Below are 14,777 nucleotides of genomic sequence, written 5' to 3' on the forward strand. Positions count from 1 at the left end.
CCCTACTTGCGATCATAGAAACCACTGATAGAAATTGTAAACAAGTCCCGCAGTACACAAGAGCCTGCATTCCAGATTTATACAAACATCCTATGATATCTGCAGACAATGTTCTTCTCTCTAGAGATATACGGTACTTTAGGGTCTGTTGATTAAGCCTTGGACACAGATCAAACGGAGAGAGGTAAAGGATCAGCCAGTCTGCTCCTAACTGCCATGTTACAGGCTGTGTTTTGAAAAACAACAGCTAGGTGTTAGGATCTCCTGTGCCATGCTGCCTGGCGAGGCACTACGTGGCACTGGCTGGGAGGAGATACGATCGGGACTGGAGGATAACCTCGCCAACCTGACTCCGTTGCTACCGGATGAAGTTGGCATGTGAGTGCGGGGTGCTAAGCTTCACCACTAATAGCCGCGTTCGTGGGAGCCCGTTAGTCAGGCTCCCACCTCGATGCCACCTGGTCTTATGTAAATGACAACCCACACGCCAAGGCCAGCGATAAGCAAGGGGAACCTCTAACTGATACCTGCTGGCGAGGGGACCCACGGAACTCCCGTAAGTGACCCTTGGTGCCTGGTGTAAAAAGAGTGTCTGGATGAGACCACCCCACGGGTGTAACAATACACAAAAGATGACACAATAAGCTGAATGTAACAATACAGAAAGATGACTCAATATAACAGAAAGCACAGTAACGGAGGTTTGGGGGAATACCCCACTTATCTGTGCGCAGCAGGACAGGTCAGCTGGAACCAAGGAGGGACAGGAGACTGCACACCGACACCGGAATGACTGGATACTGGCTACAGACACTGGGAACAAACTGGAAGCTGCTCATGGACACAAGGACGGGCTGGACACTGGATGCGGACTCAGGAACAAGCTGGAAGCTGCACACGGACACACAGATGGGCTAGATACTGGATGCGGACACTGGGAACAAACTGGAAGCTGCACATGGACACAAGGACGGGCTGGATACTGGACACGGACACAGGGACAGGATGGGAGCACAGGAACACTTCTTTAGCAAAGACTGAAGCTATAACCGGCATGGGACTGAATAACCAGAGGGTTTATATAGAGAGCACAATGTGGTGCTGATTACACATTGCCTAAAGGTGTGCACTGCAGGCTAGGAGCCTAATCAAGACACCTGAGTCCAGAACACACAGTACTGAAAGTAACCTGCAATGGCCCAGGCTGACCACTGGATGCCCCCAGCGAGTAAACACACACACAGGCTGGGATAAACCCAGGGAGCAGAATCCAGGGAAAACAAAACTACACATTTACACCGATCCGCTGGAGGCGGATCGTAACAGTACCCCCCCCTTAAAGAGGGGTCAAGGGACCCCGATACCAGGTTCTCCAAAACCCTGGCAAGCGGGTACAAACAAACAAAAACAAGTTGCGGCTGCAGCTTGTAACAGTGCCCCCCTCTCAAAGGTGGCCTTCGGACACAACAAGACTGGACAAAAAACAAGCAGGGTCAAGGCAACTGTCAGCGCCTCTTTTTATACCTCTTCTTTTTCCCCTGTGCCTGCTTGGAGACACTAGGAAAGGAAGATATCTCTGGTTCAAAATACTCTTCAAAAAATATAGGTCGAGCAACCAGATGATTCTTCCCTTTCCCACCTGAATGCCTAGGCACATTCGGAATCTCCTCAGTTTCAGAATCTGAGAAAAGACCATAGATTGGTTCCATTCCCATAGGAAATGAAACCTTAGGAGAGTTCCTGCAGGGAGAAGATAGTTGAGCACATCCAGCGGTAATAGCTATGGGCTGGGCCCTTTGTATTGACTCTCTTAAACATGGAGTCTCTGCAGACAAGATGGTCGGCCCAGAGGCATCTGAACCACTTTTATTGGGACCAAATTTTTTCACTACAGCATCACTGAATGCTGGGAGATTCTTAAGAATGGGATCCTCAGATTGAAAAAATTTGCATGCCCATTCGAACGGTTCACCTCTGAAGCAGTAAATTAAATAGAGTACCACATTATCAGAAGTGATACCTAAAAATGGTCTGGACTCCAAAATAGTGACAAAATGGTTAGTGAGCGCAACAAATTGGGTTAGGTCCCCATCAAAAACTATAGATGTAGAGATATCGTTCAAAGCATCAACAGTAACTTCATTATCAGCTAACTGACTGGACTGTATAGCTGGAATTATGGCCCTTGAGGCTGAGACTTTAAGGACCCCCTTAGAGGTTATGACCTCTTCCAAGTCTGATGGTCTTTCTGGTTGGGCAGCACTATGATGAGTCTCTGGCTGATCAGCACTGTGATGTACTTCTAAGTGGGCAGCACTATAGTGAAACTCTGGCTGGGCAGCACCAAAAAGACCAACAGATGGTTCCTCCATGTTACCGACATGGCTGGAACTCTGCTCAGAGACAGGACAATCAGAATCCCTCTTAGGGACTGGATGGACAGAGTCCCCATCTGGGGCGACACCGGCTTGAACCCCCTCTGGGGCGACACCGGCTTGAACCCCCTCTGGGGCGACACCGGCTTGAACCCCCTCTGGGGCGACAACAACTTGAACCCCACTCGGGGCTGCGCACTTCGGAACCCCACTCGGGGCTGCGCACTTCGGAACCCCACTCGGGGCTGCGCACTTCGGAACCCCACTCGGGGCTGCGCACTTCGGAACCCCACTCGGGGCTGCGCACTTCGGAACCCCACTCGGGGCTGCGCACTTCGGAACCCCACTCGGGGCTGCGCACTTCGGAACCCCACTCGGGGCTGCGCACTTCGGAACCCCACTCGGGGCTGCGCACTTCGGAACCCCACTCGGGGCTGCGCACTTCGGAACCCCACTCGGGGCTGCGCACTTCGGAACCCCACTCGGGGCTGCGCACTTCGGAACCCCACTCGGGGCTGCGCACTTCGGAACCCCACTCGGGGCTGCGGCCTCCGGGCCCCCACTCGGGGCTGCGGCCTCCGGGCCCCCACTCGGGGCTGCGGCCTCCGGGCCCCCACTCGGGGCTGCGGCCTCCGGGCCCCCACTCGGGGCTGCGGCCTCCGGGCCCCCACTCGGGGCTGCGGCCTCCGGGCCCCCACTCGGGGCTGCGGCCTCCGGGCCCCCACTCGGGGCTGCGGCCTCCGGGCCCCCACTCGGGGCTGCGGCCTCGACATAGGCCTGACCCCCCTTTGGGGCTGCATCGGCCTGAACCCCTTCTGGGGCGACACCGGCTTGAACCCCACTCGGGGCTTCGGCCCTTGGGCCCCCGGCATCTGACCGGCTCGGCGGACCCCCGGCATCTGACCGGCTCGGCGGACCCCCGGCATCTGAGTCAATCACCTGGGCTTTCCCTTCAAGGGTTTGCAACTCTGACTCCCTGGCCATTAAAACATCAGCACTGGGACCAGTAGAAAAAGGCAGAGTGCTTTTACTGGGAGACTCGGCAGAGAGCTCCTCTGCCACAGTGGAGACAGGCTTAGATCTGACAACCTGCTCAGACCTGGCCAGAGGAGATACCCTGTCGGCACCACCGGAATTACGCAAGCCACACGTCTGCAAGAAGTGGCCAGAATCTCCACAGTATAAGCATAGATTAAGGTTTCTACGCCGCTGACGCTCCTCTAACGGAAGCTTCGGCCGTAGATAACTTCTATGCTTTACCTGACCCTCTGGGTCTGAGGACTTGCTGCCTAATACTTTCTTAGGCAGGGCCTCATTAGGGGCTGAACGAACCCCAGTGACCTCTGGGAGGATCAGAAAAATATCAATGATGAGTCTTTGCAGCTGCAGAAGAGACTGCTGCAAATTCTCCCACTGCCCAGGTTTAACGGCATTGAATGCCAAATTTAGAGCCGCTAATGATTCTTGCATGGCCTGCATGATATGGTCATGCAAGTTTATACACCAGCAAGAAAAAACTGACACAAGAATAAACTGACACAAGAATAAACTGACACAAGAATAAACTGACACAAGAATAAACTGACACAAGAATAAACTGACACAAGAATAAACTGACACAAGAATAAACTGACACAAGAATAAACTGACACGGGCAAAAAAAACTGACACGGGCAACAAACTGACACGGGCAACAAACTGACACGGGCAACAAACTGACACGGGCAACAAACTGACACGGGCAACAAACTGACACGGGCAACAAACTGACACGGGCAACAAACTGACACGGGCAACAAACTGACACGGGCAAAAAACTGACACGGGCAAAAAATTGACACGGCTGGAAATCTCTGGACTGGGAGGGCTGAACCCAGCTCCAGAGTGCTGTATGGCCGGTTATAATGTTAGGATCTCCTGTGCCATGCTGCCTGGCGAGGCACTACGTGGCACTGGCTGGGAGGAGATACGATCGGGACTGGAGGATAACCTCGCCAACCTGACTCCGTTGCTACCGGATGAAGTTGGCATGTGAGTGCGGGGTGCTAAGCTTCACCACTAATAGCCGCGTTCGTGGGAGCCCGTTAGTCAGGCTCCCACCTCGATGCCACCTGGTCTTATGTAAATGACAACCCACACGCCAAGGCCAGCGATAAGCAAGGGGAACCTCTAACTGATACCTGCTGGCGAGGGGACCCACGGAACTCCCGTAAGTGACCCTTGGTGCCTGGTGTAAAAAGAGTGTCTGGATGAGACCACCCCACGGGTGTAACAATACACAAAAGATGACACAATAAGCTGAATGTAACAATACAGAAAGATGACTCAATATAACAGAAAGCACAGTAACGGAGGTTTGGGGGAATACCCCACTTATCTGTGCGCAGCAGGACAGGTCAGCTGGAACCAAGGAGGGACAGGAGACTGCACACCGACACCGGAATGACTGGATACTGGCTACAGACACTGGGAACAAACTGGAAGCTGCTCATGGACACAAGGACGGGCTGGACACTGGATGCGGACTCAGGAACAAGCTGGAAGCTGCACACGGACACACAGATGGGCTAGATACTGGATGCGGACACTGGGAACAAACTGGAAGCTGCACATGGACACAAGGACGGGCTGGATACTGGACACGGACACAGGGACAGGATGGGAGCACAGGAACACTTCTTTAGCAAAGACTGAAGCTATAACCGGCATGGGACTGAATAACCAGAGGGTTTATATAGAGAGCACAATGTGGTGCTGATTACACATTGCCTAAAGGTGTGCACTGCAGGCTAGGAGCCTAATCAAGACACCTGAGTCCAGAACACACAGTACTGAAAGTAACCTGCAATGGCCCAGGCTGACCACTGGATGCCCCCAGCGAGTAAACACACACACAGGCTGGGATAAACCCAGGGAGCAGAATCCAGGGAAAACAAAACTACACATTTACACCGATCCGCTGGAGGCGGATCGTAACACTAGGAGCTGGTTGGATGGTACTCCATTCAAGGCTTGCTACATAGACCGCTTGGTTTCCAAGAAGTCCAAGCCGAACAACGTCCATTCATAATTAGTATTGTTCTGTATAGAGTTTCCCTTTACGTAAACAGAAATTATTTGATGTTGACAATCTAAACAGATTACACGCCGCATCCGTGGACTTTGGTAACATTAATTATACATATATTTATTAAGTAATATAACCATTCCAGCAGTGATCACGTGATTATTAACCCCTGCAGGCCAGGGACAGAACCCTGCATTGCCTTGCCTGAGCACTTTCTATGCACGGCTGATCATCCTGAATAAATTATTGAGAACCCAGCAGCGCACATAAGAGGTTTAGAAGATTAATGTTGTTCTGTGAGCGTTGCCTAATGCCTCCTACATTTATCTGTGATCTGACATGCTCGCAGAGGCTGCCAGAGAGAAATCCTCCTGTTTATCTGACTGTGATTGTTATTCGCACATAATTCAGCGGGAACGCAAGATACTGGTGTGATACATGGAATTGCATAATACTGAGTTTGTTTAATACATTACAAGATATTTAACTCTATATTCAAAGAACAAAAAACACTATATTATTATATGATTGGTTTCATGTAATATGCATATACCTTGTATTAGGGATGGCCATTAATGGGTTAACCATCGATTGCCATCGATGGTACCATTGATGGGTAACCTCGATGGTGTGTGAAATCATCTGCAAGGGAACCATCAATAATTTCCCCCATTGATGGTCACCTCTGCTTTACAATACAAAAGGTTATTGTCCAATAAGAGCCTGGGAGCAGAGCGTCACAGAAGCTTTGTGGGAGGAGCTAAGCTCAGTATCCCAACACTTTATAAAATAAACAAAACAAATTCCTTGCTTCTGTATAATAGAGGATGGGAAACCATCCTGGTTCTTGCCTCTCGATGGCAAAAGTATTTAACATTGTTCATAGACCATTGACCATTATCTGTTATAGGGTAGTAGAATTTAAAGGCACAGTACTAACTAATCTCAGAGTGCATGTTTGCTTTCTGTACTGTATTCATGGATCTACCTACTGGGTATATTAAATCATAAACCAGTAAGAAGCCTTAATTAGTATTATGAGTAACTCCTGCAAGGAGGGACACCTCGGCAAAACCATATTTTAGAACGTGTTGATATTGTAGAACGTGTTGACAGATTTGGGTCAGGTCATGTCCTAGCTCAACTCTAAATCACAGCGTAACAACAAGCATCTCATTACTAATATATTACATACTACGGGGGATATCCAATTAGCTACGGCACACAAAGCATAATATCCAATAACCAACCCTTAGTGCCACATGGGTCCAGGAACTTATCCCGGCTCATATGTGTAATCGCCCAAAAATTTACCTTTTTCAACTGGAAAAAAAAGAGACCTTTTTTTGTGCCAAGTGCTGAGAATAGGATACCCCCCCCCCCCCCCCCAACCCCCGTACTTATACTACAGGTTAGTATTTTTGCATGCAAAATAACCCACTAAAATGCATTTGATATAAAATGAACTACATATGTGAATATACAAATAATTACCAACAGAATTGGGAGCTTCCTCACCTGAACGGGTTCTCCTGAGTTATTAATGCCTAAAGACTCAGTGACGGTGACCATCTCTTGAACTGCAAGGGGTGTTAAAGGCTTCAGAATTGGGAGACCGATGTTGTCTGCCGCTTGGGAAAAATATGTCCTGTAGCAATCACTTTCTGAGTAGGAAGCATCCATCCTAACGTCCATATACTTCAGAGTCCCATCTGTGCTAAAATGAAGCCTTGGTTGCCGTGTCTCGGGGCAGAGGTTGGAGTTTGGACGATTTAAAAGCCAGCAAGGATAGTGGCACACGTGGCCGTCTTTTCTGAAACATTTTACTAGCAACAGCACACAAGTAACAAGAGACGCCAAGGTAATAATGACCAACGAGATGACCAGGTACAGTGTAAGGTCGGCCCCATGTGTGGAATAAAAATGGTAGAATGTTGGGGTAACGTTCTTCGCATGTTTTTCCAATGCTACAAGTATTGTCGTTGTTACTGACAATGATGGAAGGCCATTGTCGCTAATAACCAAAACAAGTCTCTGCAGTAATTGGTCAGTTGTCAGGAAGTTCCTAACAGTTCTTATTTCTCCTGAATGAGTGGATATATTAAAAGGAAAATGATCAGAAGGTTCCGCAAGTTTATAAGACAACAAAGCATTTTGACCAGCATCTGAGTCCACCGCGGACACTTTAGTTACTAAGCACCCCGACGATACAGACCTAGATATGTTCAAGTGAGAGCTGAGCTCTCCAGCGTACTTTGGATACAATACACTTGGCGGGTTGTCATTTATATCCAAAATGAAAACAAAGACGGACACGTTGGAAAACAGCTTCGGTTCACCGGAATCCTCCACTTGGGCAATAATCTCTAAAACCTGGACTTGTTCATAGTCAAAAGAACATATGGCATAAATATCACCAGTCGTTGGGTTTATGGAAACAAACGAGGAAACATTGAAACCTCTCTGTTGGCTATCGGCTAAGGAATAGGTGAATTCGGCGTTGCTCCCTTGATCTGGATCGAAAGCTGATAGCGTATAAAGCAAGTGTCCAGGTTCTTTATTTTCTTGAATGAAAGTGCTTAGATCTTGATTTAAGAACAATGGTGGGTTATCATTAACATCTGAAATGTTAACTACAACTGTTGTCTGTGTGGACAGGATTGGAGAACCCTTATCCTTGGCGGTCAAAGTGATTTCATATTGTGGGATCTCTTCTCTATCCAGAGGACTGTTTATAATTAGAGCATAGTGATCCTTAAATGACTTGACGCCAAAGGGTTCCTTAGGTGACACAGCCAGCTCTACTTCTCCGTTTCTTCCTGAGTCCATGTCTATGACAGAGAGAAGTCCAATCGTTGTTCCAACCGTTGTGTCCTCTGGAATCTGACCCAACAAAGATGTCAGCAGAATCTCCGGCAAGTGATCGTTGACATCTTCAATTCCTATCTGGACAGAGCAGCTGCCTTCCATTTGTGGTGTTCCTTTGTCTTTTGCTCGGACTGAGAACTCGTAATAGTTACATCTTTCAAAATCTAATATTTGGTTTGTGCTAATGACACCTGTATCTGGGTTAAGAGAGAACAACTGCTTGACCGTGACCGGTGTCCGACCATCAAAAAAATATTGTACTTCAGCATTGGGACCCTCATCCAAGTCAGTGGCGGTGAGCTGGATCACTGTAGTGTTTGGGGGAATATTTTCAGGTATGTTAATCTTATAAAAACTCTGGCCAAATACAGGAGCATTGTCATTGAAATCCAGAATAATGACAGTTATCTGTGATGTCCCAGATCTCGGTGGGCTTCCACCGTCGATAGCGGTGACAGTGAGATGATGTTCTGCTGTTTCTTCTCTGTCTAACGCCTTCTCTATGACCAGTTCTGGGATTGGAGTGCCATCTGTCTGGCTTCTTGAGGACATCGAAAAATACTGATGTCTACTCAAACTATATTCCCTCACCCCATTATTGCCTGAGTCTGGATCGAGTGCTTCTTCTAGAGGAAATCTAGCACCTGGATATGCCAGTAACTCTGTTATTTGTATGACCTGCTCTGTGGTCATAAACGTAGGAGAATTGTCATTGAGATCTAAAACCTCAACTTCCAAACGATGCAACTCTAATGGATTTTCTAGAACAACCTCTGCAATCAATAAACAGTGTAAGTTAGATCCACAGACGCTTTCCCTGTCTATCGTCCTATTTATAATTAATGCCCCATTTTGCTGATCCACTGCAAAATACTGACCGCTTCCTGAGGCTCTTAATTGTATCCTGCGTTTAGACATAAATGCTGTCTCTACACCCAAGTCTTCTGTTACATTACCAACTAACGTCCCTAGTGCCGCTTCCTCTACCACTGAATACTGAAGGTTCCCAGAGGCCCCATTCTGGTTACAGGAAATAAATAAAACGACTACTTGCCATTTCCAAGTCACTGCGGCTATTTGAATGCCCATAACTTAAAAATCGGTTCTCTTCAATGTACAGCATATGAATATGTTCTGCTAAAGTCTCTGTGACAAATACATCTATCCAAAGTGTGTATGAAATATGTATAGGGTTTACATTGTAATGTCAGCTGTGCATTCTGAGAATGTGGGCAAGCAGAATCCTTTACGGGGAGGAGGTGACTGAGTGACAGCAGCAGAAATAGAATTTTACAAGTTACACTTTGCATCTTGTGGGCAGACAAGCAGCACAGGGCTTGATCTAAGTAACAAAATGCATCCGTATGACGAAGAAACATAATTATGGATCTCAAGTTCTAGCACAATATGCTTAAAAAAAATAAGGTACCTTATGTACAAATCTATCCTATCACTGGTTTCGTGTCTGCACCCTTCATAAATACCGAGGCAAAAATGAGATAAACTATAGTGTTTTTTTTGTAAAAAGTCTGCCAATGGAGTAACATTTTATATGTATATATTATTCTATGTATGCCTATCCAATGCCTGTATCACCATCTCCCAATGTTTTTCCAATAACATGGTAATATACTACAGTGCCAGTATTTTATTAAATCAATGAACATTTCAGCTACTGACAGAGGAAATATTCTGCCCTCTGCTGGACAAATATTCCATAGCAAGATGCGCGTTCTAGATCAGAGGTAGGTAGCCTGTGGGGTGACAGCTATTATGGAACTAAAAGTTACTGTATTCAGTGCCAGCTGATGCATTATATTTTTTAAAAATACATATCTCTATATGCTGCAAAAAAACCGAGAAATGACCAGATATAAAAAGAATATAAAAATATAATAAACAGCAAATATATCTTACACTTTTATCAAACAACAATAAGAAATAGCAATCACTGTCTATAGGTAAAAATGCACTTGAAACAGCGTAAAGCACCTTTTCAAGTAAAACATCTAAAGTGCTGAAGATAACGATGCAAAACAAAATATTGCATACAAAGTCCCAATTCATTTCTATTTTACCCGTGCTGTACTCGCCCAGCCAATCGGCCTAGAAAGGGTTTCATCGCTCTCATTGACAAGCTGCTTTAACTGTGGGAAATTCAAAGATCTCATCATATTTAACGTGTCCCTGTTACTATCTGATGAGAAACCGGTCTTAGGCAACTGGGTTTGCTGCTCCCTTGCCGTCATGGAAACCTCCATGTACCTAAGGGTGCTGTCAGGGTTCAGTTGTAACGTTTTGTGCGAATGTCCTACGTACTGATTAGAATTAGCCATTTCTTTCTTACGTCTAAGACATTTTGCCAGCAAAATAATGAAAGTAACAACTGACAGTAGACTCATGGCAGCAAGAGTAATAATAAGGTACAGAGTTACGTTGGGCGTTTGTACCGTCTTTTCATTGTGGTCTGTAGAGTAATGACTTTCAGCAGAGGACCCAGCCTCCACAGAAATCAGCAAGGTAGCTGTGGAGGACAGTGACGGCTTCCCGTTATCTTTTACTAGGACACAAAGGTTATGCAAGGGTAAATCTGTCTCTTGGAATCTTCGAGCCAACCTGACTTCCCCTGTGTGAGGGGCAATTTTAAATAGCGAAAGGTCTGTTGATTTAGCAATACTATACGTGAGCCAGGCATTGTATCCAGAATCTGCATCCACCGCTACGACTTTGGTTACCAAAGAACCTGCCGGTAGGGACCTAGGGACAGTCTGTTGTGTTGGGGCATGCCTGGAGTTTCCGGGGTACAAAATTGCAGGCGAATTGTCATTTTCATCCAAAATGTGGAGATAGATTGTAACGTTGGACGATAGTTTTGGCGTCCCAGAATCCTCTGCTCTGATTGTGAACTGCAGAACCTGAGCCTGTTCATAATCGAAGGACTGTTGGGCAAAAATGTTACCACTTCGAGTATCCATGTAAATAAAGGACAACGCAGGGGAGCCATTAATGAGGCTGTTATAGATGGAGTAAGTTATATGAGCGTTTTCTTCAATATCGCTGTCAGAAGCAGAGACGGTACAAAGTAATGTGCCAGGTTTGTTGTTTTCTTGTATATCAACATTGATGACCGATCTTTCGAACCTTGGCCTGTTATCGTTGACATCGGTGACTGTTATATTTATCGATGTCTGTGTTTTAAGTCGTGGGACTCCCAAATCTGTCCCTGTAAGTTGGACTGTGTATTGATTAGCAGATTCCCTGTCCAGCAATCCATTTGTGACTAAGGAATAGTGATTTTGGTTCGATGTGATCGCAAACGGGAGATCTGGGGAAATTTCCAATTGTACTTCGCCATTTTCACCTGTATCTTGATCACTCACCCTTAATAATCCCACAGTGGTGCCAACGGGGGTATCCTCTGGAATAGACACTACCAACGAAGAGATGATAATTTCGGGAGCGTTGTCATTGATATCTTCGATGTCCACTTGGATAACGCAATGGCCTTCCATTTGTGGAGACCCATGGTCCAGAGCTTTGACAGAGATTTCATACGAATGGTGTTGTTCAAAATCCAGCGGCCCTTTAACGCGGATTTCTCCTGTCTGGTGGTCCAAGCTGAAGACATTGGCCGCCTCCTCTGAAGAGATATCTGCAAAATAATAGCTAATTTCACCATTTGGACCCTCGTCTTTATCTGTTGCGATCAGTCTCATTACCAGAGTATTTAACGGAGCATTTTCTTTTACGATAACTTTGTAGTAGGCGTTATCAAACACTGGAGCGTTGTCATTCTGATCTATTACAGTAACAGAAATTACAGCAGTTCCGGACCTAGATGGATCCCCACTATCAAACGCAGTCAGAACCATCTGGAACTGAGCTTGTTCTTCCCTATCCAGAGCTTTTTCCAGAACAAGCACAGGCGAAGGTCTGTCATTTTTGCGGTTATGCACGACTAAAGAAAAATACGGGTTTTCTTGTAACTCGTAAGAGCTCACCGAGTTGACTCCAACATCTGGATCCTGAGCTCTCTCCAGAGGGAATCGAGTGCCCACCGCGGCCAGCTCCGTGATTCTGATGACGCGTTCTGCGCTGGGAAACACGGGCGAGTTATCATTCACATCCAGAATCTCCACCTCCAGACGGAACAGTTCCAAGGGCTTTTCAAAAACTATTTCCACCGGCAGAACGCAGTTCAGGTTTGTGCCGCACAAACTTTCCCTGTCCATCTTACGTTTCACCAGCAGCGATCCACTCTCCAGATTCAGGGCAAAATATTGCCGGCTTTGTTCAGATCCCAGCTGCAGCCCTCGCTCAGAAATCCCTTCCGTGTTTAATCCCATGTCCCTAGCAACATTGCCGACTAGAGTTCCAGGCTCAGATTCTTCGTAGACAGAATATCTTAGCTGTGCCGAAGCTAAATTCAAGCCAACGAAGAATAAACCCATTACTTGCCAGTGCCAGGAATTGCAGACTCTTCTTTGTTCCATTGCCAAGTGATTCCAAACGACGAGTGATACTGTGACAAAGGTCAGACTATACTGAGAACAGCGTAAGAGAGAGTAAAGCTGCTCTGTCCACTCTAATGTGCTCTGCCGGTCTGATTTCCACAACTGCTGTCACATAAGTGTGCTGGCATTGTGTTACTGAAGACTTGGCTTCATGAGAAAGCATACTGACATCTAGTGGTGAAATACTAAATTGCACAAGACTGCTTGGTTCTCGAGATCCTTTGTAAGGATTCTTGTCATTTATTTATACAGCTCCAACAATTATGCAGCGCTATATAGAGAATATTGGAATATTGAACACTATAATATTGTTGCTCTTTGTGCAAATATCAGATTATACAAACGGCGAGGTGCAGATACGTCAATATGGGGCAAATGTAATAGTCGCCTTGGTTTTGATCAACTAGTAAAATTGCCCCCCAAAAACTCATGGATGCCTTTCAATATGCATGCTGTTAGATATACCCCTATATCTAAAAGTAACAGTAACTTTACACCATGGTGTTAAATAATAAGTAAAGTAAAATAATAAATAACATTACGCAGATCAATAAACAAGAGCATAAAATCTGATTCAATTCTAGGTACACATAAAATAGGGGTTCCCATCAACAGGTGATGCTAAACTAGGAGACAAACCTGTCTCAAACACAAGAAGCACGCCCAGTACTAGCAGGCAATGATAAAAGAACATGACAGATTTAGTGTACAATATACAGACAATGTAATGTTTCTCATCTCTGGGAGTTCTACTGAAGATGGGATGTTGCAACCAATGAGATCCTATCTAATATCTTCTAGAAGATGCTAAATAAATAAGAAGTACAATTTGGTTGGTTGCTATGGGAAACATCCTATCATCAATTGAACTGAGTAAATTAACCCCTCAGTGTCTGTATGCTGCATAATCATTAATAATTTGCTTGTTGGAGATAAAACTTTTACTTTAATTTTCATTTAAATCCTTTAAAGCCGTTCATTCACAAATCAGAAGTGGAATCAGAATATAATGCCCCTTTAACACTAATTTCACTTGTTGATATCTTATTTTAACATAATTAAACACTTTCCAACTTAAACATCCACATTATTTGCAATGGAAGGTTAGATCCCCCGTCTTGGGAGAGATTGTACCTACCACTGTCTGAAACGATCCTGTAAGTTGGGGGGCAGGCACTTTAGGTGCAAATGAAGTATCACAAGATTTGGACTATACGGTAGATCTGCTGTATATATTTATTTTGGGGACGTGTCATTATTAGCACCATCTTCATTTTACTTTCATTAAATTGCGCTATATACAAAGATCCCAACAAGCATCATATAATGTGCACCCTCAAATCCAGCAGCAGTGCTGGATCTCGGCGGCGTTTGTGTACTCAGTCTTACATACAGCGTCATATAAAAATATTCCCTGATTACAAAGAATTTCTGATCTCTGCAGTTGGTACTGTTACGCCCCGTACACGCGGAGCGAGTGAGCCTCCGTGCTGAGCGATTCAGTGTCGCACAGATCGCCCAGCACACAGCGATGTACCAGCCATGTACCAGCGATGTGTGCTGAGCGATCTGTCACTGGCGATGACCAGATTTATACTGCAGTCAGGCGATAGTGATACACAGGACCGTCAGATCACTTAGAACTGGGTCTGTAATCACCCCGTGTGTATGCCCCATTACATAGGGAGGGTGCTAGTCTCGGTACTTGTTTCCTAGAGGGTCCCCCATCGCATGTACATCGCATGCCATTATAATGGCATGCGATGCGACCGATGCGATGGCCGCGATGTCACATAGAAATGCATGGTAAAATGTAAATCACGTCGGTCGCATCGCATGCGGCCAAAAAAACGCATGCGATGCGACCGACGCGATTACCGATTTTACATAGGGAACAATGTTAAATGGCGCGATTTTTTTCCTTGCGATGCCTAAGATCAAAATCGTGGGCGC

The 14,777-nt window shown here is 46.0% G+C and overlaps 1 protein-coding gene and 1 pseudogene across 8 annotated transcripts in view; both read right to left on the minus strand.

The window, feature by feature from the left end:
• Positions 1–14,777, minus strand: part of LOC146073840 (protocadherin gamma-B2-like) — a 414,290-nt gene that overhangs the window by 13,904 nt on the left and 385,609 nt on the right. The window contains exon 1 of one of the 8 annotated variants that reach the window (XM_083181365.1): positions 6,961–9,644. The exons of the other annotated variants lie outside the window; for them this stretch is intronic. Coding sequence (XP_083037491.1) covers positions 6,961–9,399 — 2,439 coding nt within the window. The 5' untranslated portion in view covers positions 9,400–9,644. Of the gene's footprint in view, positions 1–6,960; positions 9,645–14,777 lie in introns of those variants that run through there. 8 annotated transcript variants of the gene reach the window in all.
• On the minus strand, positions 9,846–13,406 carry LOC146073841 (protocadherin gamma-C5 pseudogene; annotated as a pseudogene).

This window comes from Crinia signifera, chromosome 4 (genome assembly GCF_055691185.1).
Source record: "Crinia signifera chromosome 4, ASM5569118v1, whole genome shotgun sequence".
Lineage (NCBI taxonomy): Eukaryota > Metazoa > Chordata > Amphibia > Anura > Myobatrachidae > Crinia > Crinia signifera.